The 27246-nt window shown below is 51.8% G+C and overlaps 1 protein-coding gene across 4 annotated transcripts; it reads right to left on the bottom strand.

Moving 5' to 3' along the window:
* Nucleotides 1-1250: 1250 nt before the first annotated feature.
* Nucleotides 1251-23546, bottom strand: IRX5 (iroquois homeobox 5). Of its 4 annotated transcripts, XM_047792400.1 has the most exons (4): nt 22833-23546; nt 21341-21746; nt 20385-21167; nt 1251-2924 (listed from the first exon to the last, which is right to left on the bottom strand). In XM_047792400.1, the coding sequence occupies exons 1-4, from the start codon at nt 23079-23081 to the stop codon at nt 2860-2862; spliced, it is 1503 nt and encodes a 500-aa protein (XP_047648356.1). In that variant the 5' UTR covers nt 23082-23546; the 3' UTR covers nt 1251-2859. The 4 variants fall into 4 exon arrangements, with proteins under 4 accessions (XP_047648356.1, XP_047648354.1, XP_047648357.1 ...); XM_047792398.1 differs by lacking the exon at nt 22833-23546 and having other exon boundaries at nt 21341-22784; XM_047792401.1 differs by lacking the exon at nt 1251-2924 and having other exon boundaries at nt 19747-21167; nt 22833-23545.
* Nucleotides 23547-27246: the final 3700 nt, after the last annotated feature.

Genomic DNA, 27246 nt, shown 5'->3' on the forward strand with positions numbered 1-27246 from the left:
CAACAGCTGTAAGGGATTTTGGTCCCCATCCATTGCCTACTGTTGCTGGTACTCGGAGTGTGTTGAGATATTCTTGGCCTCTTGCTTCAAAGAGACAAACCAGTGCCTCACCCCTCCTCCATCCAGGCAGCCGGTCTCAGCCGTGCTTTTTACTGACTGGCTGGCTTCGGAGGGCACTGCCTGTGTCTGTCTGTAAGGAGATGGGTAAAGGCTGTCGGTCAGCCGCCTGTCTCTCTCTCTCTCTCTGAGTGCCAGGACCCTGGTACTTATGAGGAAAGAATTCTCCCCCAGGACTTGGTACCTATGCTGTCATTTCCCAGCGCATTTTAATATCCCCCTTGTCTGTGGAGGCTTCTGGTTGAAAGAGGAGACCCGACGTGGCCTCCTCTGTCCTGATCGCAGCAGAAAGCTCAAACGAGATGAACAGGAGATGTCAGCGGAGACCCCAGTGCAGATGGGTGATGTTAATTGTCCCTTCTGGCTCTGTCTGCTGGATTCTTGGGAAGCGGCCGAGGGGCAAACCTTTGTAAATGTTAATCTCCTTATGCTTAAGATATCACACTGCCTTTGATGTTCCCAAACATGTTCACTCCTATCTCGGTTGAGGGTGTGTGGCCCAGACAGGCCAAATGCTTGTTTTGTCTTTCGTCTTCCTCCAGGAGGGCTCCATGGATGATATGCTCACCTCCAGCTGAAATAGGAACAGGTCCCTCTTCAAAGCCGGAGTGGGGAGAGGGGCAAGGTGCAGTGACACGCAGGGCCACTCCACCCCTATCCCCAGAAACCAGTCTTAACTGGAGTCATTTTCTCACCCAAGCCCCCATCGGATTCGAATGGGTTGGATTCAAGTGGATGACTTGTTCTTTTTTTTTTCTTTTTTTCGGGCCAAACCCGCAGCATATGGAGGTTCCCAGGCTAGAGGTCAAATCAGAGCTACAGCTGCTGGTCTACACCACAGCCATAGCAACACCAGACCCGAGCCGCGTCTGGAACCTACACCACAGCTCATGGCAATGCCGAATACTTGACCTGCTGAATGAGGCCAGGGATCAAACCCACAACCTCATGGTTCCTAGTTGGATTCATTTCCGCTGCGCCACAACGGGGAACTCTGGATGACTCTTTCTGTTACAAACCCCTCTGCTGCTATAGAAAGGGGGAAACGGGAAAGATTTTTAAGCATCTATTTATATTTGTATGGTTAAGGTAATAATGATTGCTGTCCCAAATAAACCCCCCAAAAATGTATAATGGCTTAAATATAGTGGAAGTTTATTTATCCCTGATGTCAAGTACAACATGGGTGCTCCTGACTGGGGGTGTCTCTCTTGCAGATGATGATCAGGAACCCAGACTCACTGTCTTGTGGTCCTTTTGTCTCCAACAATGGTTTCCATGTTTGCCGTGTTCACCCACAGCGAGCTGTGGAAGGAGGAAGAGAAGGTGGGGAAAGGCAAACTGCTGGTGCCTGAAAAATAGTACATATCATTCCTGGCATTGGCAAGAACGAGTCACATGACCTCCCCTGGAAGAGAGGCTGGGAAATGTAGTCCCAGCTGGTGGCTGCTTTGCACGGACAGCCTCAATAACTGAAGTGGATACATGAGTCTTTGGTGAAGAGTTAGACCCTCTGAGCTCTGAGGAAACAGCAGAGACACAAGAGGAAGAGAAGTAGTTAGAAGGAATGGGTTTGAGTTTCAGAGTCTGGCTGTGTCCTTTTGGGTGGATCACTTTCCCTATCTGAGCCTCAGTTGCCTAATCTGGAAAATGGACATAATGCAAAATGGGAAGAGCTAATAAGGGTGACCGAGTTATGGTCTATGAAACCATCTACCCACTAAGTTTGGATGTCAGAGTATTTTGGAAAATGTGATGCAGTCGATGATTTGTATGGATTTCCACTTTCCCTGAAAAAAAAAAAAATAAATGGAAAGAACTAGCAACCTTGGGTCTGTGTTCCTGGGTGGTGACAATCCGCCAGCACTGAACGTAGAAAAGGCAGCAACCTGAAGTCCCACACAGTTGCCATCACTCCCATATGACCTGCCTCGCCCATTCACATGGCTTTCTGGCCATGTCAGTAGGGAAGGTTGAGACTCCTGAGCTATACAAGCATCATACCTATTCCTGATGATCACTTTCAAGTGTCAGGAATGTTTTACTGCTCCTTTTCTGCTTGCTAAAGAACTTAATCATTGCCAAACCTCCACCCCAGCTGCAGAATCTTATACATCAGCTTCACTGATTGATAAGCTCTAGAAATTACATATTAATAGTGAAGGCTGATGTATAGAAAATTTCAATTGTCAATTTTTTTTTAATCTTGGCAGAGTATTATTATGACCACCATGGCACAATCTTTAGGATCTTGTAAATTTTCCTAAGATAATGAAATGGGCATTCTTGGAGAAGGTTTCATCCCAGAACTTGGAGCCCCATGAGTCCAGTAATTTGATTAGGAAGTTGCCTCCTGCTGAGGCCAGTGCTGGGGAGGCTGACTGACTGACAGCTGTAATTGATGGGCCCTGGTGGCGAGGAAGGGGCACGGCTTTATGGGGCAGGCTGGTGATCTCCTGCCAATGTCCACTTGAATGTCACTGGGAAGGCAGGAGATGACCAATCAGCCTTTTAATAGTCCGTTGACAGAAGATAAGTGAACAGTTATGTAAGACTGCTGGACAGAGCAGGGCAGCAATGGGAGAAGGAGGGAAAGGAGGAGAAAGAAGAGAGGAGGAGGAAAATTCTGAATATATTATTCAGGATAGGCTACGCTCTGCTGTTATAACAAATGACCCCCAATCTCAGCGGCTTAAAACAGCAAAGGTTTATTCCTTGCTCACGGCGCATATCCATCGAGGGTCAGCAGGGGTCGCTGCTCCATGTTGTCCTCAGTCTGGGACCCAGGCTGATAGAGCCTCCACCACCTGGAACATCATTACAGGAAGGAAAGAGAGAGAGAGGGTGAACCATGCGTGACTTTAAAAGAGCCCACCTGGAAGTGACATGTATCACTTCTATTCACACTTCAATGGCAAAGGAAGTCATAAGCCATGCCTCTCTCAGAACCTGTGAGGAGTCCAGTTCTCCCACATGCCCAGGAGGAGAAAAACTGAAACTTGTGTGAACAGCCTTCATATCTGCCTCTCAGAGGACCCAAGATTCTAGATCAGGAAAGAATCTGTATAAGTTGGGACCATCAGGATTGCCAATACGGAAGGTAAAACTCAAACTATTGAAACAAAAGAAACTTCACTCACTCCCAAAAGTAAAAATCCAGTGAGAGGTCTGCCTGTCTTCAGGCAAAGCTTCATCCAAAGGCTCAGAGTCTCTAAGATCTGGTCTCTTTCCCTTTCTCAGCTTTGTTGCCTTCCATGTAGCCTTTGTTTTCATGTCTTCACACGTCGCAGGGGTCAAGTTCCATGGGAAAAGAAAACCTGTGCCTCTCCTCAGTTTTAATAATCATCCGAGGTCTCAATCTCTCTGGACCACATTGGGTCAAGTGCACATTCCCAAGTCAGCCACTGAATCCAGAGGTAATGGAATGTCAGGCCAGCTTAAATCATATGTCTGGCCCTAGAATCAAAATTGAATTAACTTCATCAAAAGCATGTAGACCCAAGGGAGGGGAGAGATGGTTCCTCAGGAAAATTCAGAGCCCTGGACTAGGATAAGTGTCTCAAAACATGCCCAAATAAAATAACACATATCCACTACAGGATGGAGAGCTGCTCTGACCCAGGGGCTTGCCACATGCTGATTTGTACATGTGCTTCAGGGCTGCCTGCGAGGACCAGGGTGCACTCCTGCATCCGCCAGTCTCCCTTTCAATTAGAGCAATTGTCCTTTGTTTGTTACATATTCGCATTAGTAAGATTTCTTTGGAATTAAAAAGGGGGGAAGCCTCTGTTTCTAAAAACAAAACAAAAACAAAAACAGGGGGTTTAAGCAAAATACTGCCGTTTGATCTCACCTCCTGATTTTACAATAGTAGATACTGAGATTCAGAAAGATAAGTAGATTTCTCTTCTTGTCTCATTGACCAGAATTGGTCACATGGCCTCCTAGCTGCAAGGGAGGCTGGGAAAGTGCGCATCTGGCAACAGGGAGTGGAATTATCACAACCCCTCGGGTATCAATGGTTCCTCCCCTAGGGCTGGGCACATTGCCACTGCACACATAGGTGGGATTCCTTTCGGAGAAGACAGGGAAAGAAAAGGCTCTGAAGGAGCTGTCAGCCATGGTGGGAAGAGTCTGATCTCATTAACACTTGCTTAAGGCTAGAACTAGGCCGTGTGCCTCTGCTTATTCCTCCACCGGTCTGTGAAATTGGCCTGTAATGATCTCCTTTAATCCTCACAGCAATCCTATGAGACAGTGAATCACACACTGACTCTTAAACTGTCCACCTGGAATGGACTCTTAGCACTATGATTGTGTCCCATTCATTGTACAGAAGGAGAAACCGAACTTTATTTATTTATTTTTGGTCTTTTTGCCATTTCTAGGGCTCCTGTGGCTATGGAGGTTCCCAGGCTAGGGGTTCAATCGGAGCTATAGCTGCCGGCCTACACCACAGCCACAGCAACGCGGGATCCGAGCCGTGTCTGCGACCTACACCACAGCTCATGGCAACACCGGATCCTTAACCCTCTGAGCAAGGCCAGGGATCGAACCCGCAACCTAGTTGGATTCGTTAACCACTGAGCCACCATGGAAACTCCGAAACCGAACTTTAGAGAGGAATTAAATGCCCAGGTCACATAACTAGTAAATTTTGCTTGTTCCTTACTTTACACCTTGAGTACAGAGAGGGTCACAGCACTGAGGGAGGAGGGATCTTTAAACGCAGATCTTTCACCTGGCAGCGAGACCTGGGGCATGCCAGGCAGAGGGAACAGCATGTGCGAAGATCCCGAGACAAAAGAGTACCTAGAAATGGCAAATGGTTTTACAGTTTCAGAACCTAACATTTAAAGGAACATCATACTTAGGAGTGAAAGCCTTGTATGAGGGCAATAGAGAGCCAGGAGATATTAGGCAGAGGAATTATATCATCACACAGGCAGTCTATCTTCGGTGGGGAAAATCAACTGCAGGGAACAGCTGGGAGGCATGAGCAGGTGAGAGAGGACAGTGGCTTGGATGACAATGTTGGCAGTGGGATGGAAGTGGAGATTCAAGGAAAGGACTCTGAATCCACCAGATTTCGTGACTGGAGGTGACAATTTGGAGAAGATGGGAAAAGCTGAGACTGAGTCCCAGGTTTCTGGATGGTGGTGCCATTGGCTAAGGTGGTGCAGGTGGGAGATGAGTGTGGAGGGCAGGAACCCAGGCAGCCTGGCTCCCAAGGAGGCAGGCTGCACTCCTAGGCATAATGCTCTCTGGATCCCCTGTGCTTGTCAAGGACTTGGGACTGGGCCAGGGGTATTAAGGGAACCCTGATTGAAGTGAGAAAACCTCCCTCAGTTGTGGGTACAAGTCCTCGCACAGACAGTTCCTCACCCTGCAAAGAAGACAGGTGAGTGGCACTCGCCAGGGGCAGATAGTGAGCTCCTCTCTCCTCCGCCTCAGAGCCACCACCTTTGCCCCTCCCCTCCATTCAAGGTAAGACACCAGAGCCCTCAGAATCATCTCAGGACCGACTACTGGGATGCCCAAGCTGGATCCTGGTAGAATCTGGCAAACACTTGATTCCCTTCTCAACCTGTGTCCCCAGAGAATCACCTGCATACTCTCACCCCCATTACCCTGCAGCTAAGACTCTGGGCCTGACACAGTACTGAGGGAGAGAGCACACAAATCAATGATTTCAACACCAGATAAACTCACCCTAAAACTTGCGTAGGAGAACAAATGCTCCCAAAGAGCCATGTCAATTGGCTTTGAACAAGAAAAGCAGAAAGTAAGGACTGCCCTCCAGATTGTAAGACATACTGCAAAGCCATAGGAAGACAAACAGTGTGGTACTGACTCCAGACAAATAGCTCGTGAGAGCCCAGAACCAGATCTGTGTGTTTATGGAAACATACACACAGAGATGACAAGCCAGGTCAAAGCCCACAGACACGTGTGCTTTTTAGAATCACCTTGTTTCCAGTCATGTGGGTGCACAGTACCTGGACTGATGGCCATCCTGGCTTTGCAGGTGGCCTTGGAATGAATGATTTCTAAAGCACTCCCCAGAGAGACTCCCACTTATTCCATCCAACCTCTGGGACACAGATATTATCATTGTTACTTCACTGTGAGGCTCTGAGAGGTTAAGCCACTCACCCAAGGTCACACAGCTGGCAAGTGGCAGAGATGAGAAGCAAACCCAGCTTTCCCTGACCCCAGAGCCCCTGCACTCTGCTTCCTCTTCCTCAGCAGTGGCCCCACATGGAGAGGAAGCAGTGTGAGCTAGAGCCATTGAGAAAGCCCCAGAGGCCTTGGGAAGCACTTGAACTCAATATCTGAAGGGCGAGTAGATTTAGACAGGTGACTGGGATGGGTTGCTCGGAGGCAGAGGAAGCAGCCTGGGAAAGGGCTTGGAAAGTGACTGTCTAGCCAGAGGGACCAGAGCACAAGATACCCATGCAGCGTCTTGGGAGACGGGGGTCACATGGAAGAATGGGTTCAGACTGATGAAGCGCTACGAATGACCCAGAGAGGAACTGCAACCTTAATCTGTTGGAAGTGCAGCTTTGATCCTGTCACTCTCCTGCTCTACAACCTTCTGTAGCTCCCCCTGGCTACTGCCTCCTGACTAATAAGCTAAGAGCATAAGATGGAAAGATTGTGGAGCGCCTAGAGACTGACCCACTAAGGGCTGATGTGACAGTCCAAGGGGGAGAGGACAAGGGCCTAGAGGGAAGGGGGGGAAGGAAGAACACGCGCTTTGGGGCAGGGTTTTGTGAGATGCACGCCAATCCCCACAACCACCCCGGTCCACATCCTACTCCTCTTACCAAATTGAGGGTCACTGCTTCTCCACAGCATCAGCTAACATTTCAAGCTTAGCAAATAGCAGGTACCTTATTCTACCTACAGTAGGACTGAATCACGAATAGCCAGAAAAAAACAACTGCTACCTAAAACAGCCAAGAACAGCCAGCAACTCCCTCCTGGCTCCATCTAGGCACAGAAAATGAGTCAGACATTCCTAAGTTCATATCTCACTCTGACACGCACTTAGGCAAGGAAAGCTTTCAGCACCTTAATTTTCTTTACCTGCAAAATTGGGGTAATAATAGTACCACGCCATAGGTTTGATGAGGCTTTACTGAGATCGTTTACGTAAAACCTTTGGTAATAATAACTGGTACACACTAAAAGCTGGGTCAGGTACCTGTTATTACTGATAGCAAAATAAATGTTTAGTAATATGTGAACTGTTGTACTATGTGATCAATGAGCAGCTTTTAGCAAAGGAATTAGTGTGGGAATTCTCAAACATCATTTGTTTTTTCACTGAGGTGGAGACATGGGCCTTATGGCCAAGAAAGGTCAGAAGATGAAACAAATTACATTTGATTCAATTCAGGAAGTTGTGAATGGTCCTTCCTAATTATAAATTGATAGAGAGAGAGATGGGCAGATAGTAAATCAGGAAAGCCAAATATATTTCCCTGTGGGAAGTACAGATCACTATAAAAAGAAATAAAGAAAATAAAAGAAAAGAAAAACCTATTCTTCCTCCCAAATCTCTGGCTTGTAGGACAGGAGTCTATGGTGTCACCTCTAGGAGTTTTCATTATTCAGCAGTTTTTGGAATGAGTGATTGATGTAATTAAAGTTATTGGTAAAGAAAGACTCAGTTACTAAGGAACAGATGAGTCAGCAGAAAGTTTAAGTAATGAAATAATGTTCCAAGGAGTGATTCTTAAAACACTTTTTTTTTTCACTCTAGACATCTTAACCATTGCTCGTCAGCAAAAAGACGTGAAGTAGTTAAGAAATAGAGAAAATATACTATACAATTTTAGAAATTCTTGGATGAAGTCATTTGCTATCATACGAAACCATATTTAACAAGTAATCATGGTAAGTGCTCACATTTTTGGAGGGTCCACTATGTGCCTGGGTGGGCTTTTCATCCATTATCTCATTTACTCCCCACCCTCTGAGGTAGGTACAATTATTATCCCCATTTTGTAGATGTGGGCACTAAATTTCAGAGAGGTTAGGGAACTTTCCCAGGGTTGCACAGCTGGCAGATGGCACAGATGGACGTGGCATCCAAGAAGTCCGATACCCAACAGAGTCCACCTTCCCAATCACCACAGGTCCCGGGCCTCTCTGTTTCAGATTTCTGGGTCATCCAATCTGGCTCACTAACACACCTAAGATAGAAGAAGGCCATTAGTGTTCAAACTCACATCTGTCGGACCCCAGAGCTGTTTCAAAATTCATATTTATGTGGGGAAATCCAAGCACACTGGCTTAGGGTACATTTCGTTGTTTTCATTTCCATCAAGGTGTATTGAATACCTGGGATGTTCCAGACTTCGGACTTGATGTTGGTGCTACAAAGATGATTGGGGCTGGGAACCTTCAGAAGGGCATGTGCTGGTCCATGGGCCAGATGACAGGGCTCAGACGAATGCAGTGGGGAGAGAGGTGGTTGAACAAGGTCCCTCAGAAGGATCTATGGGACCTGGGGAGTGGATGCATGTGAGGCATGGGAGCAAGAGAACCTTTGGCATGTTTCCAAAGTCCTTCCACTGAATCACCGGCTGAAGGAAGGCAAGAGAAGCCAGTCTGGGGTTGCAGAAGGCTAGGAACGGGGAGGTTTAGTTTGGGACATTTTTTCCCCCTCTGTCATTTTATCTGGATTTATTCTTTTTTAATATATTTTGAACTTATTTAAAAAAATTTTAATTATAGTTGTACAGGTGTATAATATAATGATTTATAATTTTTAAAGCTTATCTTCCATTTCTAGTTATTATAAAATAGTGGCTATATTCCCCATGTTGTAAAATATATCCTGGCAACTTAGCTGATACATAATAGTTTGTTATCTCCTAATCCCCTGCCCCGACTTGCCCTTTCCCTTCCCTGCTGGTAACGACTAGTTTATTCTCTTCATCCTCGAGTCTGCTTCTTTTTGGTTATGTTCACTATTTTGTTGTATTTTTTGTTTTTTTATTTATTCATTTTTCTTTTTATGCTCACTGCCACATATGGAAGTTCCCGGGCTAGGGGTTACATCAGAGCTGCAGCTGCCAGCCTAGGCCATGGCCACAGTAATGTGGGATCTGAGCCACATCCGACACCTAGCTTGTGCAATCACCAGATCCTTAACCCACTGAGCCAGGCCAGGGATCGAACCCAGATCCTCCCAGACACTATGTTGAGTTCTTAACCCACTGAGCCTCAATAGGAACTCCTGTTGTATTTTTTAGATTCCATGTATAAGTCATATTGTACAGTATTTGTCTTTTATTTCACTTCGCAGAATACCCTTCCAGTCTATTCACATTATTGTCAATGGCAACATTTCGTTCTTTTTTATGGCTGAATAGTATTCTATTGTGTGTGGGCATACTCCACAAAGAAATTAAGGAAGCCATCGCATTGACCATTGCATCAAAAAGAACAAAATACCGCAATGAGATTCTGCTGTATAGCACTGGGAACTATGTCTAGTCACTTATGATGGAGCATGGTGGAGGATAATGTGAGGAAAAGAGTGTGAATATGTTTGTGTGACTGGGTCACCTTGCTGTACAGTAGAAAATTGACAGAACACTGTAAAACCAACTATAATGGAAAAAATAAAAATCATTTTTTTAAAAAAGAACAAAATACCTAGGAATAAACCTAGTTCGGGACATTTTGAATTGGAGGTGCCTGTGGTACTTCTGGCTGGAGAAACACTCAGGTAGCAGGGTGGGTGGCCTGGACGTGAGAGCAAGGGAAGGGCTTTCTTTGCAGCCTCATATCCTATGGAACCTTCTCAGACATTTCTCAGACATGTTCTAGGATCTGTCAGGCCTTGACTAGATTAAAAGGAAAAAAAAAGTAAAAATAAAAAAAGAAAGTAGGAAAGAAAAAAAATCTGGAGAGAAAAAAAAAAAAATCTTCCACCCACCAAAATAAACCAGGCCAACGATTTTTCTACCGCATTCTTCATGCGAGCAAAGAGGTGGTGTTTATTCCAAACAAGCCCTTTTCTCCAAGTTGCCACTCATTCTCTCTTTCATGGGATCCAGGAAAAATCAGCCTTCAACTGCCATTGGATATCTTTGCACGTATGAGTATTTAGAAAAAGAGCCACCTATTACCACAGGGTTTGGATTTAGATTGTGGATACAAATAGAGGGCAAACAAAACCAACCAACAAACAAAAAACCTTGTGGTTTGGATCTAAAAAAAAAAAAAGTCTCAGAAATGACAACTGTGTGGTAAGTCTGATGTCAAACTGTCTTAGCTGGCAAGGTGTCTAGGATGCTCTAAAACTGTGAGGGTGTTTGGAATCTAGGGCTAACAGATGTCTCACTCTGCTTGAAAGATGTCGAGATGCTATTCCTGAGGGCCTGTGCTTACCCTTGGGGACACAGCTGCTGATAGTTTTACAGAAAAAAAAAATCCCCAAGCTGGCGACCATATATACAGTCCTTTTCCATCAAGAAAAGGACTGGGGGAGGGAAGAAAAAAAAAAAAAGCAGTCAAGCTGAGGCCTTAAAAAAAAATTCAAAATCATGCACGCAAGACCCATGAGGTGAGTCCCTGTCCTCAACTCAGATCTTTTTGGTGGGAGTTGCTCTGCAAACTCATGGACAAAGGAACATTCATTCTTGTTTGCATTAGGTGAGATAATTGTGGGCGGGCAGGCAGTCACGTCCAACAGGAGAAATGAACCAATCTTTTCAGACGACAATTATTGAGGGAAGTAAACGCTCCTCGGCAGGGGCGAGAGTCCCAAGACTTCCTAGCTGTTGTGTGTCTAGGAGAGAGGGCACACGCCTAGCTTCTCCCTCATCTGTACTTCACACACGCAGTCCTGAGCAGGCAGCTCGTCCTCCAGCAGCGTTGGAGGAGAGCTAAGATGTTTCCCGGCCCAGCCTAAAAATATCTCCCTTGACAACCTGTCACAGTGTCTGAGATTCCACCATTATAAATTCATTCCTCTCTGTTAAGGCGTTTTGTTTCCAGGAGTTCTCGGTTAAAATACAGATATCCAAGAGCTCTGAGCTCGACTGAGACAGAGGGAGACCACAGCCCAGGAGTCGGGAGACCTGGGTTTCTGATTCGGTTCTGCCGAGACACTTGTGTGAGCTTGGGCGCATCATTTTCACGTCCTGAATCTCAGTTTCTCCACAGATAAAAAAGAAAAAAGCAGAGAGTTCCCATCGTGGCTCAGCAGTAATGAATCTGATTAGTATCTGTGAGGACAGGTTTGATCCCTGGCCTCGTTCAGCGGGTTAGGGATCTGGTGTTGCTGTGAGCTGTGGTGTAGGTCGCAGACACGTCTGGGATGGGGCATTGCTGTGGCTGTGGTATAAGCCGGCAGCTGTAGCTCCAATTGGATCCCTAGCCTGGGAACTACCATATGCCTCAGATGTGGCTCTAAAAAGACAAAAAAAAAAAAAAAAAAGGGCAGAAGAAAAGACAAAAAAAAAAAGAGAGAGAGACAGAAATAAAAGGGGAGATGGGGTGAGGGAGTTCTGAGAGTTCTGGTTTCAAGAGGGAGGATCCGTTCACTTCAGGCTTTGGCCTGGACACTGTGTACTTTGCCACTGGATGCCCAGAATGTCCACAAGAGCAACTCCTTTGGGCCAAAGAGCTTGGGGGACCAGGTCAGAGTATCTTACTTCCGCTTCCCTGAAAAAAAAAAAAAAAAAAAAGTCCCCACTCCTCCCTCACTGTTTGGTATTTCATGCCTCTGGATTCTCAGGCCCCAATCGTTAGAAGCATCCAGAACTCCACTCCTCTTAGGCCCAACCTCCATCCATCAGCAAAGCCTATTGACCTTACCTTCAAAACAGAGCCCAGACCTGACCGATTCTCCCCGTCTCTTTGGCTACCATGCTGGTCCAAGGCAGCATTACCTCCTCCTAGATTCTCCATCAGCCTCCTAGCTGGCCCTTGCCTCTGCTCTTGCCCTCCGAGAGTCTCAGCCCTGGGGATGCCTTTAATACACATAATAGATCCCATTGCTCCTCTCAAAACCCTCTCTTCCTCCACCCAACCCCCGAGCATCATAAAACCAAAGATCACACCAGGACTCACAAAGCCCCATATAGTTGGAACCTTGCTTTGCCTTGGCTTCATCTCCTCCCATAAAGGTCCTCTTGCTATTTTTTTTTTTTCTTTCTTTCTTTCTTTCTTTCTTTCTTTCTTTCTTTCTTTCTTTCTTTCTTTCTTTCTTTCTTTCTTTCTTTCTTTCTTTTCTTTCTATCTTTCTTTCCTTCCTTCCTTCCTTCCTTCCTTCCTTCCTTCCTTCCTTCCTTCCTTCTTTCTTCTTCTTCTTCTTTCTTTCTTCTTCTTTCTTCTTCTTCTTTCCTTTATGTCTTTTTGCCTTTTCTATGGATGTACCTGCAGCATATTGAGGTTCCGAGGCCAGGGATCTAATCGGAGCTGTATCTGCCAGCCCACGCCACAGCCACGGCAACGCCAGATCCTTAACCCACTGAGAAGAGGCCAGGGATCGAACCCGCAACCTCATGGTTCCTAGTTGGATTCATTAACCACTGAGCCACAACAGGAACTCCTTGCTATTTTTCAAAGCTGCCGCCAGCTCAGGATCTTTGCACTTGCTAATCCTCCTTCCCAGAGCTCTCTCCCCTGGGATATCTGCATGGCCTGTTCCCTAACTTCCTTCCTGTCTCAGCTCAAATGCCATCTCCTAAGGGATGCTTCCCAGACTGCCCTCCTTTGAAGAGCACACTCCCTTCCATGTCCTTACCCGGCTGAATTTTTTTTCCTAACCTCGTCAGTCACCCAGAGATTGTGATAAGTCATGATCACACTCATGTGTTTCCTTTCTGCCTCCCCCTTTAAAATGCAAGCTCCAGGAGGGTGGGGACCTGGCTTTGTTCATCACTGCGTCACCGGCACCTGGAAGAGTGCACCTGGCACAGAGAGAGGCTCCGTTACCTATGCTGGAGGAAGGGAAGGGAACAGTTTAAGTGGAGCTGCCCTAACACAGAGGCCAGGGCAAGCCTTCCCCTGGAGAGGTCAATGTCAAGGGCTTCCCTGTGCTGCGCGTCCCAGAAGGGCAAGCTGTCCTGGGAAGGCAAAGGTAGATCTCCCAGTTGTTGGGAGATCTGGGCAGGACAGTGAGGGCGGTACAAGGTAAAGACTCCATGCTGAATGTGTAAGTTTATGGGCTGCAGGTTTTTGATTGAGACATTCCAAAGACAGGAGCCTGCAGAAAATGGGTGGGTTATGTATGAACTAGAGGAGCTCTGAAGGGTCCTGTGGAGTAACCTGAAATTCAGTTCTGCCCCCAAAGGAGATTCCAGCCAGTTCCCTAAAGCTCAGCTCTAATCAGAGCTGCCTTCCCTGTCTCCCCAGTGTCCCCTCAAATCAAGCCCCAGAGAGTGATGTACAGCCAGAGAATATGGGGAAGGGGAAGCGTGCTAAAGAACGTGAGCCATTTTCTCCACCAGCCAGAACCCAACGCCTTAGCCTCCCACCCTCCCCTCGTCCCCCAGGCCTTGGCCAGCATCTGCAGTAAAGTCTTAAGAGAGCAGGACCCCAATAACTAAGCTGAAGGATTACTATGTGCTACCCACTAGAACCCTCAAAAAAACCAAGGTGGTTCAGGCCCATTGTACAGATGAGGCCATTGAGGTTCGGAGAGGTTATTTGATCTGCCGAAGAAGGACCCACAGCTTAGTAAGTTGTAGAGGCTGGACTGAGCCACCAAGGCACAAGAACCCAAGCAGTAAATTCTAACACCTCAGGACAACAGCCTACATCTCTCTCCATCTTTACACTGCCTGGGGTGCCCTGGCCACACTCGAGTCCTGGCTTCTAGGATGCTGAAGAGGGGCTGTCCCACTTCTGGGCCCATTGGCCATAGGAGGCTAAGCCTCCCCCCAGGCCTGGGTGGCAGGCCTGCAGGGGGTGATGGTGGTAGGGCTGGAGCCTGCACCCCAAATCAGAAGTTGGTCATCAGAAAGCTGCTAAGGTCAAGGAAAGCGCCCAGGGCCAGGGCTGGGTGCAAAGGGAAAATCTTGCAGGCACTGAACCCCCAGAGGTGAACCCCCCAGCTGGGTCAAGTGCTGTTGCCAGGCCGCTGGGTATGGAGGTATGGACGGGAGCTCTCCAGCCCTTGTTTGATGAGCAGCGGCCAATAAATTCATTAATCATCATTTTATGCCTCATCAAACCCCCTCCAAGCCCCTCCATGGGAGTTACACAAATTAGCCCCTGAAAGGACAGTAATTTCAGTTTAGCGAGGTAAGTGCTTTCTGATGGGCTCCAGCGCACAGAGCTCTCCTGACAGGCCAATCCATCAGGGCGTAGGGGATGGGGCGAGGCCGGGCAGCCCTGCCCAGATGAACCTCCCCAGGCTACCGGGCAAAGGTTTCAGCCTAGGGCGCCCCCTTTCCCCAGCTCTATTCGAAGTCTGCCTTCTTCTGCCTCTTGCCCTCACCAGCCTTCTCCCCAATCCTCCAATCCTTCTAAACAGAAGAGAAACTTTGCTGAGAAAAAAACAAAACCCCAAAAAACCCGAGACCCCAAACTGGGGAACAAACTTGTGGAGGGTGGCGGCGGAGAGGGACGCACCGGCGGTCAATTCTGACTCCCACCCGGAAGAGGAGAGAACCAGGCAGCAATTTCTCCTCTTAATGTCTGGTGCTGCGACCTCTTAAAACTACTGTAGGGTTGTGTGATCTCGGGCATACATTACTACGGGGAGGGGAGTATCTACTCCAATCCTGAAAGAAATCTCAGGATCCAAAAGAGGGCCATCTGGGAATAGAGACCGGGGGGCTTCTTTCCGTCTAAAAGGCAGCTCCACGCGACTGGGGGTTGGGGTGGGGTGCGGACGCGCCTGGCCTTTTTCGTGGCCCTCATGTGTCTTTCTTTCTGAAACCCCCACCTGGGCTGAAAGACATCGCCTGCGGACGGCAGCAAGAAAAGATTTTCCATCGAATGGGCTCAGCCAGTATGACTCCAGTATGGGGAGCTGAGTAAGAAAGGACAGGGGAACAAACCACAGAAAGTGGTGGGGAGAGGCTGGGTATTTGCAAGCCCCAAGCCGAAGCCGCGCCTTCTCACTTTCCCGTCCTGGTGCACGGAAGGGCTCAAGAGAACCCTGCCCGCCGGGAGATGGACGAGGGAGCCGCCCAAGCCTAGGCGACGGACCCGCGCGCTACGGCCGCGGAGAGCTGGAGCGCCCAGCGACGCGCCCCTGCTTCATTAGCTTCCCCTCCACGCGGCGCTGCATGCCTCGGAAAATAAGTTAGCAAACGGGGAGCCGTTTATCTCTTTTATCTTGGGGCCTGATCCAATTAAATAAGTGCACATTTACATTTGCATCCATCAGGCGGGAGCGCTGAGAGCCCGAGGTTTGCTCGGAGCAAATAAAAGCAGGTTTCACTGGGGAAAGTGGCGTCTGGGAGCACAGGGCTCGTCCGGGCGCCGGAAACGAGCGCGGCCGGGAAGGTGGCCTTGGGGACCCAGGGTTGGGGACTCCGGCCGACCGGAGGCCAGAGATTCCCCAACGGCCCAGAGTGGTCGGCCAACGCGGGGTGTGCAGCCAGAGCTGCAGCCCGGTCCCTGAGGCGATCGTGTTAGGCCACAACCTGGGCCCCACCTGAAGCCTGGGACCCAAGTCGCATTTAGAGCGAAAACGAAAAGGAGATCAGCTCTGGCCTGGTCCAAAACGGAGACCCGCGGGGTGGGGCTAGGGACAGTCCCGCAGCTTTAGTCAGTCTGGCGGGAGGGCGGGATGCAAGATCTCCGCCAGGCCCGATCTTCCTCCTATTGGGTGGCCGGGTGGCAAAGAATGAGAAAAGCCAGGCTAACATCCTTGCACCGGGGGAGACCAGTTGATACGACCAGTTACCACTTCGGAGGGGTGGACGGGCACGCCGCCTGAGAACCTCCTGCTTTGCACGCCCACCTCATTAAACGTGCTTTCGAGATGGGGGATTGAAAAAATTCGAGGGTAATTTTGTTTTGTTTTTCCTTTTCCTAAAGATTGCCCAACCCACAGGCCAAAACGGTCTTTGGGGGTGCGGCTGCGTGGTAGACCCCCCTCCCACCCCGCCCGGCCATACCAAACCTGTGTGGGGCCCAGAGGCCGGCCAAGGGAAGGCCAGCAGAAACGGAATGCATGCACCTGAAGCGGAGCGGCAGCGTCGACACTCCTTGGGCTTCGAACGGCTGCGGCCCCCACCCGCAGGCTGCAGCCCCCACCCGCAGACTGCTCCAGCCGCCGGCATGTTTCTCATTTGCCGGCCGCCTTGTTTTCGACACTGTGCCCAAGCCATGGCGAGAATCTGTAGGCTCCGCTTTCCGAATCCTCAATGTTAACTCGGTCCTGGGTCCCAGGCCTCAGAGATTGGGGTGGCGAAACAGTTTACGTTTGGCCCTCTTGGGGATCAGAACCGGCTGTGGGTTGGGGGCATAGCCGGGTTTCTCCCAACTCCTCCTCTCAGTGAGCCGCGTGGCGCCCAGGGACCAGTAGGCGGCGCCCTTCCTAAACTGCATCCTCCTCCGGCTCCCTCTTGGGAGCGCAATAACATTCCTTTCACTTTGGGCGCTTTGCAGCGCGCTATTCTGTGCCTCTGCCGGAGCTGGCAGCTTATTATGCGGGACAGGTGGGCTGGGAGGTACGGTCAGTTCGGAGGCTGCATGCACGACCACCCCATCCCATCCCGCAGCCCCCAACCTTCCAGACTCCAAGAGCTGCGCACATCACCGGGAATGAAAGACCCCGAGGGGTTTGCAAACCTGGAGGCCTCAATGAAGGCCCCTCACCCAGGGCCGGGAGCAACACTTCCGCCCTGGCACCTCGATCGGATCCGTGGAGCCGGAAGGGAAATGGCCCCTTCCGCAGCCTCACCTCAGTGCCCAAGTATGCGCCCTCGGGGATTGACTGGGTTGTTGGCTCCTCACCTCAAATCCCAGAAACTGGTTGGGCCCTGCACTGAGGGGTAAGGGAAGAAACCCAGCCGGCCGCCAGTTTGGCGCTGCCTCGGGGGGACTTACTGCACGGACTCTACTCGGTGGCTCTCGGGTCTCCGTCGCCAAGGATTCAGCGACTAGTGATTCAGTTCCTAAGTGCCAAGCTAGGCTCCGCTTAGGGGCTGAAACGAGTGCAGCCAAGCGCAGGTGGCAAATGCCCGCGCAGCCCCAGCACCGAGGTGTCTTAGGCGCTGTCTCGCATAACATCCGAGACCCAATTCCAGTCTTCGAACAAACCCCAATCCTGGACGGACGATTTCCCCCGGCGCCCCTTGCAAGGCGCATCGCCCTGGACTCGGCCCAAGATGCAGCCAAGCAGAGCCTTGGAGGTTCGAGGAGGGACTTGGGACCTTACAGACACGGAACAACTTCTGGGATTAGACCCAGGAGGCATTTCCTACAGGCACGTACCTCGATCTGTTCGGCAGGCCGCCCCAAACATTAAAGTCTCTAGATACTAGAAAATTACTGGCTAGTGAAACCCAGCTCTGCAAAGGAGAAAACCCTAAACTTAATTTGGGGCTTGTATTTAGGAGTACGCAAAGAAAACCCTAGACCCTGCAGAGGCCAAGGACAGGAGGGATGCAGGCTGGGGGCAGCCTCTGGCGGTTTCGCTGCCCAGCCAGGAGACGCCTCGCATAGCCCCTCGTTGGGAAGAAACGCCGCGGGCTCCCTGGTGTGCGGTTCCCATTCCCAGGCAGCCCCGCAGGCAATCGGTTCCCAGCCCCCGAGCCTTTGCAACCGAACCCGGGAGGCCCGAGCCGCGCCATTTGCATATTCCCAGGAACACAAGGAGGCCTTTTTAAAATCGTTGGGCAGGGTTTAGGGCCAGTGCTTCCAAACCCCGCAGAGTTGATGTCCTTAAACTGTCTCTTAAGAGAAGGGGACTGGCCCATTTTGAGTTTTTTAGAAAAGAAGGTGACTCCTGGGGCTGCATATTCAACAGGGGGGCAAAAGCTGATTGTGAGCCGGGCTGTTGGGGGCAGGGGTGGATGGAGGAAGGATTGGGAGCGGGGGATAGGGCAAATCATCTCTGGAATTCAATTGTTTAAAAAAATCATTTATAATTAAAGGGACAAAATAAAATACGATCGTCTCATGCATATTTAATCATTCACACTTCCAGCTTTGAAACCATTTTCTCTGCGTGAATTTTCTCACTAATTTAAACTCTGAAGTCGACTGCTGTTCACGAAAAACATCTGGACAATGTCGCTTTCAAACTTGTTTAAAGTCGAATAAGCTAAAGAAGCCCTTTGCAGGTTAAAAATTTTAAAGTAGCAAAAGTAAAAACTCGGTGAAAGTTGGGGCTGTGTTTAAAAAACCAAGTAGGGTTAAAGTTGTCCTGAGTAGAAATGCAAATATGTGCGTTTTGATTTAGCCTAATTAAACCGGTGTTATGTGCAAACACATTCTCTCTGGTCTCAGTCTTGGGTTTAATAGAGCAAATTAATTCCCCTCGCTGGGGTATGTTTTTGCTGTAAACCCTCCCCTCCCCCGACCACTGAAATTTTCCCACGAAATTCCACACGTCCGTGATGCCACATCTCCCGCGCAAAATGGAGACCTGCGTACCGACAGTGCTGGCGGGCCTCGGGCACAGAGAGGTATCTCCTCCTCATTTGGGAGTGTGAGGCAACCTGACTTTTCATTTTGAGATGAAATATGCGGGGTTAAACGGAGAAAATAAAACCTCAAAATTACTTTCGTAGCTCCTCGGACTCTTGAATCCGAGATAGGAAAAGTGCTAAAGCGACGACATGCCTGATCAAGTCCACAATGGCCTCATTATCTAGGCAAATGTCCTCGAACTTTTGAAGGCCCCTTGTCCAAAATGGGGTCCGTGGGGGTGGGGTGGGGGGCTGTGATGATCGATTTGGGACTCCCCTAGCTTCCACCAAGCGCCTGTGGCGCTCCCTCCCTCACTTCCTTCCGCCCACTCTCTCTCCAGTCTCCGACTCTGCAAAGTGCAGGCTTGTAATTCAGGACAAGTGTGACACCTACCTGTGAAAGGGGGGAACCGTCCCCTCACTGGTCCCGCAGCCCCAGCCCCGCGGCTGCGCGGGGATCTACCCCGCTGCCTACCACCCGCACAGTCGCGGATGGAACATTTGCTAATTTAATCAAATCCAGCAAAGAGATCAATGCCCAGTTTTGAAGGAGTAGAAAAAGACAGTGACTGGGAAGGCCTTCTCCTTGGCATCCCCGAACGCTCCCCGCCCGCATTAGCCCAGAGCACCTTTGAAATAGTAATAAGGGCTAAATCCGGCATAAAATCGAACTCATTAGCAAAGTTCACCAGCTGATTGCTTTGCATAAAACACGACACTGATTGGAAGTAATTAGGTTAAGCGATGGAGCTCGGGTGGTGCATGTCTCTAGCCAGCTTTGCCATCTCTTCTCCCTTCTGGGCACACACTTGGGTCTCTCTCCTCCCTCCTCCAGGGTCCAATCTCCCCCCCCCCCCAGCAGCCTTCATCAGTGATCCAAATCTGCATTCCCGGCAGGGCCAGGTTCCCCGGGGCTGGATGCCTAATTACGGTTTCCCGCTGGCACACTAGGTTCGGTGGAAGCTTTCATTCTCCACTTTGAAAAAAAGTTGCAGTTTGCACCTTTTGTCCAGGGCGATGGACAGTTTATTGAGGCTTCTACAAAGTAATGAGTGGCTCTGGTTATGTTAAAATCTCTTTTAATTAAATATTTTGCATTTTACAAAGGCGGCTGCAGTTTTCTTTTACTTTTTAAATCTAAGAGTATAACCTGTTTCTTTTCCGTAATAATACTTTAGCTCATACCCAGAAAAATCAATAGGTGTAAAAAATTAAATTAAACTTGTATCTTTAAACTATGAAACAGTTTGGGGGGAAACACAAATGTATATATTTATATTACAAAAAAAACATTAAATGCCTGTACAGGTGTCTTAATTTCATAATTTACTTCAAAGATATTGAATTATCAATTTAAATACAAAAATGCTACATTAAATATACAGAATAAGATTTAATACAAATCCTTTTTTAAATTTTTCTTTTAGGTTGGTTAAGACATTTTTGTGTGTGTGTGTGTGTGTGTGTGTGGAGATGTTTACATTTTTATGTCATCCATCTCCATGAACTATAAACTTTTTAGTAGGAGGGATAGTTTTGCTTTTCTCTCATGTTGATGGAAAAATAACTGCCAAGGCCATGTTTTTTAATAAATTAGGAAAGTCCAGGACCGACGCAGCCCGCGTTAAATGTCGGACATACCTTTCTTCAATTCATAGGGAGAGTCTTTGCACAGGTCTAGCTGGGACTGGCTCCGCAACATTTTCGGGTCTTTAGCCAAAGCGTCCGCTCGGTTCAACACGGTCTGGTTTAATCCATTGAAATGCGAGCCCGGACCCGTTGTGGGGCCTGGGCCGGGCCCCGGGTGGCCGTGAAGGTGTCCGAAGGAGCCATAGTTCGTGTAGCCGGGATAGAAGGGCGCCGTGTAGTAGAGAGGCCGAGACAGCACCGTCCCGCCTGGAAAGGGGCACTGCGCCGAGGGCGAGCGCGATGGCGCGGGTGCCGGCGATGCACGGCTGCTTCCTAGGGCTTGCCCGGCCACCGGCCCGGGGCACGGTGGGCATGGGGAGCCCTCATTCCCGCCGCCCCCGTCCTTGACCTTGTCCGAGGATGTGGCGATCTCGGCCAGAGACCACAGTTTGGGCTTGGCGAGCACCGCCTGCGGCGGCGGCGGCGGTGGCGGCGAGTGTATGACCGAGGGCCCTCCGGGACCGGGGGGCAGCTCTCCCGCGGCTGGGTGTGGGCCGGGTGCCGGCGCACCGGTGGGGTAGTGAGGGGCCGGGTCCTCGGTCAGCCGAGCTGCCGCAGGCCCAGCCGGGGAGGGCCCGCCGGCGCGGGGGGGCCCGGGCAGCGCGTCCAGGCGGCCCTCGGATGGAGGCTCCTTAAAATCCGAGTCGCTGAGGCTGCCCTCGGTCTCTTTGCCGGCGGGGGTGGGCGGCCCCTGCAGCCGTTCGCAGCCCGAAGCCGCTTTCTGCTCTGCTCCTCCTGCGGGGGAAACCCAGGCGGTGAGAAGCGCCGAGGCCGCGCAGCGGGCCCAGGGCCCCGATCGCAAAGGCAAAGACCCCTGCTCCCAACCTCCAGGCCCTGTGCACCCTCTCTACAGGCCCCCCTTTTGCTTCTTACTCGTGCTCAACGCACCCTTTCCCGTGTCCACCAACCTGCTTCGGGGCCCTCGGGGTCGCCCTTGTCCTCGGGCTTCTGGGGCTCATCTTCGTCGTTCTTCTCCAGATCAATGTTCTCCTCCTCCTCCTCGTCCTCGCTGCGGTTCCGCGGCGTCCACGTCATCTTGTTCTCCTTCTTGAGGCGCCGGCGCGCGTTGGCGAACCAGGTGGACACCTGGGTGAGGGTCATCTTGGTGATGATGGCCAGCATGATCTTCTCGCCCTTGGTGGGGTAGGGGTTCTTGCGGTGCTCGTTCAGCCAGGCCTTGAGCGTAGCGGTGGCGTCTCGGGTGGCGTTCTTCCGGTAAGCGGGGTCCCCATACGGGTATGAGCCCAGGGGCGCCGCGTACGGGTGGTACCCCAAGGAGCCTGCCATGCCCGGAGTGTGGTCGTAGGGAGAGCCCTGCCAGGAACGGGCAGAGAGAAAGTGAGAGTGGGCCGTGGTCCTCGGGGCCACCTGGGCGACCAAGACGCACTTTCGCTGAGCCCAGGGGTCTTCGGGCTTCGAGGCCCGCACTCTGGCTTCCCCTGGGGTAGGGCTGGAGGGCTTAGACCCTGGGGGCAACCCCTCCTCCCCCTCAGAAGGAAGAGGGGGCGCCAACTCCTGAGGCCAGTCCTTGGGGGCGCTTGGAGCTGTCCCGGCCTTGGCGGCACACGGTAGGCCCCTGTCTGCCTGAGTACGTCTGCCCCCCCGCAGTGCGGCCCCCGTGCGCAGATCCCGCCACCGCGGCCAGGCCCTCCGCCCAGCGAGAGGTCTGAGCAACGGCCGGCGACCCTGCGCTCGGCGCCCAAGTGGCTGCGCGTTAGAAGAAGGGTGAGCAAAGGAAGTCATGGAATTTTTTCTCCCTTGCAGAGAAAGGCAAACGAAAAGCTATGCCTTGATCTGGCACTCCCGCCCCTCCAAAAGTGTTACCCCAAACCGAAGCCGCGGTTCTTCTCCAGAAAGTGCACCCGGCCGAAAAAATCCCGGATGCACCGCAGCTCGGCCGACTTTTCAGAAATTTAATACCTCTAAATCGGATTGCGAAGATAGGATTACGGATTTGCAACATTTTGGAGGACTAATTAAAGGCGAGGCCAAACACATTTACACAGATTTAGCACGCTTCTGTTCAGATTTCGGATCTATTTCTTTTGAACTACTTTCCCCAAATGGCAAAACAAAAACAAAACAAAAAAAATGAAGTAAAGTGTGCAGGGCGGCCTGGAGCTCACGTTTGAATCAAATGTTGCTCTTTAACTGCAGCGACCTCTCCCCCAAAACCCTTTCCGCCAACTCAGCGATCCCAGCAAGACGCGACTCTCCTTTCTGAACAATCCCTGAGCCCGAGGCCCGGGCGAAGCCGAGCGAGACAATCGCCCAAGTTTGCAGGGGCCGCGAGCCTTGGAGGGGCGGTCCGCCGCGGAGCCGAGACCAGTGTCCCCGAAGCCCCCGCCCGCCCCGCGCGGCCCCAGCTGCCCTCGCCCTCCCCAGCTCCTGCTTACTCACCACGTACGAAGAGAAGGCGGCGGCGGCCGCCGCCGCGGGGTCGGCGCCGTACTGGAGGTGCGAGTTGTAGCCCGGCGAGGGCGCCGTGAAGGCGGTGGAGCCGGCATAGGGCGAGAACGCGGAGCCCGACGACGAGCGGCCGAGCTCATCCGTGCGGGGCCCCGAGATGACGCTGGTGCTGTACGCCGGGCACGAGTAGAGCGCCAGCGAGGCGGACGGCTGGTACAAGTAGCCCTGCGGATAGGACATGGCCACACACGGGCATGGGGCGCTCCGCGCCGCGGCCGCCAACGAGCCGGGCGGCGCCCTGCGAGGGCGAGCGGGCGGGCACCTGGTCTCCGGCTGCCCCGGGCCGCCGCTCCTCGGGCCCCGGTTCCCGGGCTCCGGCCCGCAGCGCCTCCTCGCTGGCTTCCCGCGCGCCTCCGGCTGCGACCGCCGAACCCGCTCCTCTGCGCGCCTCGCTCGCCCCAGCAGGGTTTCCCCCCTCCCTTGCTGCTTTCTCTTTTTCCCCCTCGCTCTTTGCACTGGGGGGCTCTGCTTTTGGCTTCGCAAAGGTCCTGCCAAGATGCTAAGTTGGAAATTGAGGATTCTGACGCCTTGTGCGCGCCTGAAGCTCCTCCTTCCCGGGGTGTAGTCGGTGGGAGGACTGGCAGGAGCCTCTGGGCCGCGGCAGCCAACCCGGCCGCCAGGCGCGCCTCGCCCTCTCCCTCTTCCTCCCCGGCTCCCTCTCCCGCTCGCTGGCTCTCCCCTCGCCCCTCCCTCGCGCCCGCCTCTCCGCCACGGCCCTCCTTTCCCCCCTCCTCTTATGCCCCCCTCCCCTCCACGGTCTCTCCCTCTCTCTCTCTCTCTCTCACTTAGGCTCTCGAGCGCCGGCCCCAGGATGACAATCACAACCAAGGCGCGCGGATCTCTTCCAACTTTCGTCCCCTTCTAAGTCGGGGTGGAGCGGCGGTTCCGACGCAAGGCAGGCCCTAGTGGCCGGTCCGCCTGTACCGAAGCACAAAGGGAACGACGCCGCGGACTGCGCGCCAGTGAACGCTCTGCTCTCTACGCCACAGTAAATCGCGGAGTTAGCGGATTTCTTGTTAGCCAGGAGACTGGGCTCCAAGGCGGATTGCTACCCACCCTCCCCTAGCTTTTCCCCCAAGCGAAGGGACCCGAGAGCGAGTTGTAGATCCGTAATTAGGGCCCCTAGGAGAGTCGTATGAATGCCAGAGTCCAGGACGCAGGAAGTCCAGGGTGGACTGTCCCCCTCCGCCAGCAGCAGCAGGTGGGCGAGAAACAGGCCTTGGACGGCTTCAGCCCGGGCTCCCTTCCACCAATTCCCTGCCAAACGGCGAGGGTCAGACACTGGGGACCCGGTACTAAGAGGGTAGCCTTTCTCCAGAGAGGTAGTGGGCAAGAGCCGTCAGGCGGTGAAGCAGCTACACCAGAACAGGTCTCCGGACTCTACAACACCCCCTCCCACCATGCCTCGCTGCCTCTTTCTTGGGGTTTTGCATCAGCCGCAGCTCGCCCCGCCAGGCCGGTGGTGGTGGTGGTGGTGGACGGTGCGGGTCCCCTTCCCTTTCGCAGGAACTCTCGCATCCGCCCACGCTCCACTGCTAACGCTCCGCGGAGCACCAACCAACCCAACCACTGTTCAGCGAGCCGCTGGCAAGGCAAACAGACACACACACACACACACACACACACACACACACACACAATTGAGTCACAGGCCGAGCCCTTGCCCACGAAGCCACACAGAATACAAAAGAGACCCTTTGCCTGTTTCTCCACCCCGCGCCTCCACAAGCCATAGACGCACTCGAACTCTGGGACAGACACAGGCGCTGGTGAACCCGGACCGGGGCTGGCACAGTGGTGGGCACTCCGCTGAAACCCAGCAGATCAAGGACTTTGTGGCCTTCTATAATGAATGGGGTCACAGGCAAGCCGAAGTTTGAGTATACACCAAGTTTCCTACAATGACTCTGACAGACGAGATTCACTTTATTTCCTGAACTCCAGCCCCGGCACACAAACCCACTCTGCACTCTCACTCTCCCAGCTGCTCGACTCCACGCACGCGCATTGACTCCTCCCCGTCAGCTTCCCTAGGCTCCGCCCCTCAGGCGGACGTTCTCTCACAGCCTCTCATTCCGCCCGGCTCCGGCCCTCCCTGCCTTCACCGCTGATTGGACGCTGGCCTCTACTGGCTCCGCCCTTCGGCGACGTGAGCCCGTTTCCTTCTGAGTCGGTGCGCCGAGGGGGCGGGGTGGGGCGGGGCGTCGGCGCCCCATTGTCATGGAGACGGGAAGCCGGCGCCGGCGGTGGCCCGCACAGCCCAGCGGAGGTGGCAGCGAGCCGGCCGTGACTGAGGCGAGGCCGAGCCGGGACTGTGCAGAACCGACCACTGGCTGCCTCTCAAGCAGCCAAGGGGCAGTGTCCTCCCAGGCTCAGTCTACTCCCGGGTGGTGCGGGGAGTGCCCAGGGGAGCGTCCCCGCCCTGCTCCTGTCTCTCCCGCCTCTTGCGGCCCCTCTGCTCCCCAGCGCCGCCCCCGGCTCCGCCCGCCGCCCCCGCCGCAGCCGCCACCACCGCAGCCCCTCGCGCTAACGGTCGGTAGCGGCCCGCGCGCGCCGCCAGCCGGGGGCTAGCGCCAGCCACGAGGGAGCGTCCGCGGCCTGCGCACCCGCGCCACAGCGGAGAGGTGAGCCCCGGGTTCCCCAATGCCACCGCGTACCCGCCCAGTCGCAGCCAGGCTCCCTGCCCCTGGAGCCGCGTCCGCCTCCCCTCGTGAACCGGATGGACGCGGCGGTGCCCCGCGCGCCGCCAGGCGCCTGGTGGGCATGGGCTGCGTGAATGTTGGGCGGGCTTCTTCTGGTGTGAAGGTCTCCGGGCAGGCGGGCGTGGGCGTACCCCCTCCATCCACGCGCGGCGGCTTCACACGCTAGGCTGGCTCTACAACGGGATGCTGATTTCTGAAATGGAGCCGTGGAGGTTTGTGCCACCGAGAATCTGAGTCTGTCACACAGACAACCTCATTACATCATCCCGCCACTCTGGGCCGCTAAGCTACTCCCCCCACTACACTAACCCCCTCCCACCCTCTCGTTTTCTTCTACTGTCTTCCTTTTGGTGTCAGGGACTGGAGAGAATCCCGAAAGATATTGAAGCATTTAGAATTTATGGTTCTGTTGCTGTGGTTGTCACCTCCGCTCTACGTCAAATTTAAGACTCATTTCTTAAGGATGTCTCTATTTTCTGCTTTATTTGCACATTGATGGCTCTGCTGCTCGGCTGGCCACGGCCGCCCGGCGTCTGAAATAGACTCGTGTTAATATGTGAAAGGGAAGAGATGATCATTAGCAGGCAGACGGGATTCAGATAGCATCTGGCGGGTTTTCGCCGTTTTCATGTGAAAGCTTGCAAGTTTTTGTTGGTAAACAGGACGTTTTAACTTTTAGTCTTCGTAGTAGTAAGGATACATTTCCTCATCTCCCCCCTCTTCCCATTCCCCCCCCCCTTTATTCATCAGCTTTCCAGTTTGGGAGCCTGCTTGCTTTTAGCAGTAGTTTAGCTGGTTTCTTGTCACTGAAGCTTTCTCCCCAGCAGTGGTGGGAGCTAACTCCCTGTGGTTCCAGGTTACCAAGACGACTGTTTTTCTTTTTGGCTTACTGTTGCAATTGTGTCTTTCTGAACATTTTAACTCACACTCGGGATAGGTATGCCCTGATCATACTTAAAGTAAGACTTTAAAACATTCAGACTTTAAAACTTCCTAAGGGTTTATTGGTTTGTCATGTCTGCACGGATCCTGTTATGCATAACTCTTAACATTTAAAGCTCTAAAATAAGATCCACAGTTGTATTGCTAAGACGTGGCCATCCAGCTTGCTCTTGGAGTTCTGGCTGTACAGTTGCCATTGTTTAAATCAAGTGCAAAAGAGGTTATCCCTGTTTATTTAGTGTAATAACTGTTTACAGTTAAAACTTTAAAGACTCATAAAAGTAGATCTTGCTGTATTTTAAGGATCTCATCATTCTTGTGGGAGAAACACAACACTGACGCTAGGAAAGGCAACAGATTGCTTCTGTCATATCGCTTTGCTGTTTTGGAGTGTACTTAAAGGATTATGATTGATAAGGCTGTCTTGCCCGAGAATGTTGACACAGGTGTGTATCGTTATCTTAATTAAGATCCTGAGAAAATGTCTATAAAATGGTGACATAAGAAGGGTGGCATATTTTTGTACAGTTTTGCTTTTGCAGAATTTAATTGCACTAGAAACCTGTCTTTGAGCTTCCAGATTTTGTGAGCACTTTGGCAGCAGAAGTTTTAGAGAGAAATGATAGTTCACTGTTAAGTGTTCTGGCATGTATTAATACTTCTTGTGGCTTTTTGGCAATGCCTTTGTCCGCTTTCTTTGT

The sequence above is a fragment of the Phacochoerus africanus genome, chromosome 8, assembly GCF_016906955.1.
Source record: "Phacochoerus africanus isolate WHEZ1 chromosome 8, ROS_Pafr_v1, whole genome shotgun sequence".
Taxonomy (NCBI): Eukaryota; Metazoa; Chordata; class Mammalia; order Artiodactyla; family Suidae; genus Phacochoerus; species Phacochoerus africanus.

Bases quoted from the DNA above. Each gene is read 5' to 3' on its own strand.
- IRX5 (XM_047792398.1), bottom strand. From the start codon at position 22,175: ATGACTTCCTTTGCTCACCCTTCTTCTAACGCGCAGCCACTTGGGCGC. The intron at 21,168-21,340 runs GTTGGTGGACAC...TTTCCCCCGCAG, and splicing joins CCCCGAGGGCCCCGAAGCAG to GAGGAGCAGAGCAGAAAGCG. The intron at 2,925-20,384 runs GTATGTCCGACA...ATGATGTTCCAG, and splicing joins TCCCTATGAATTGAAGAAAG to GTGGTGGAGGCTCTATCAGC.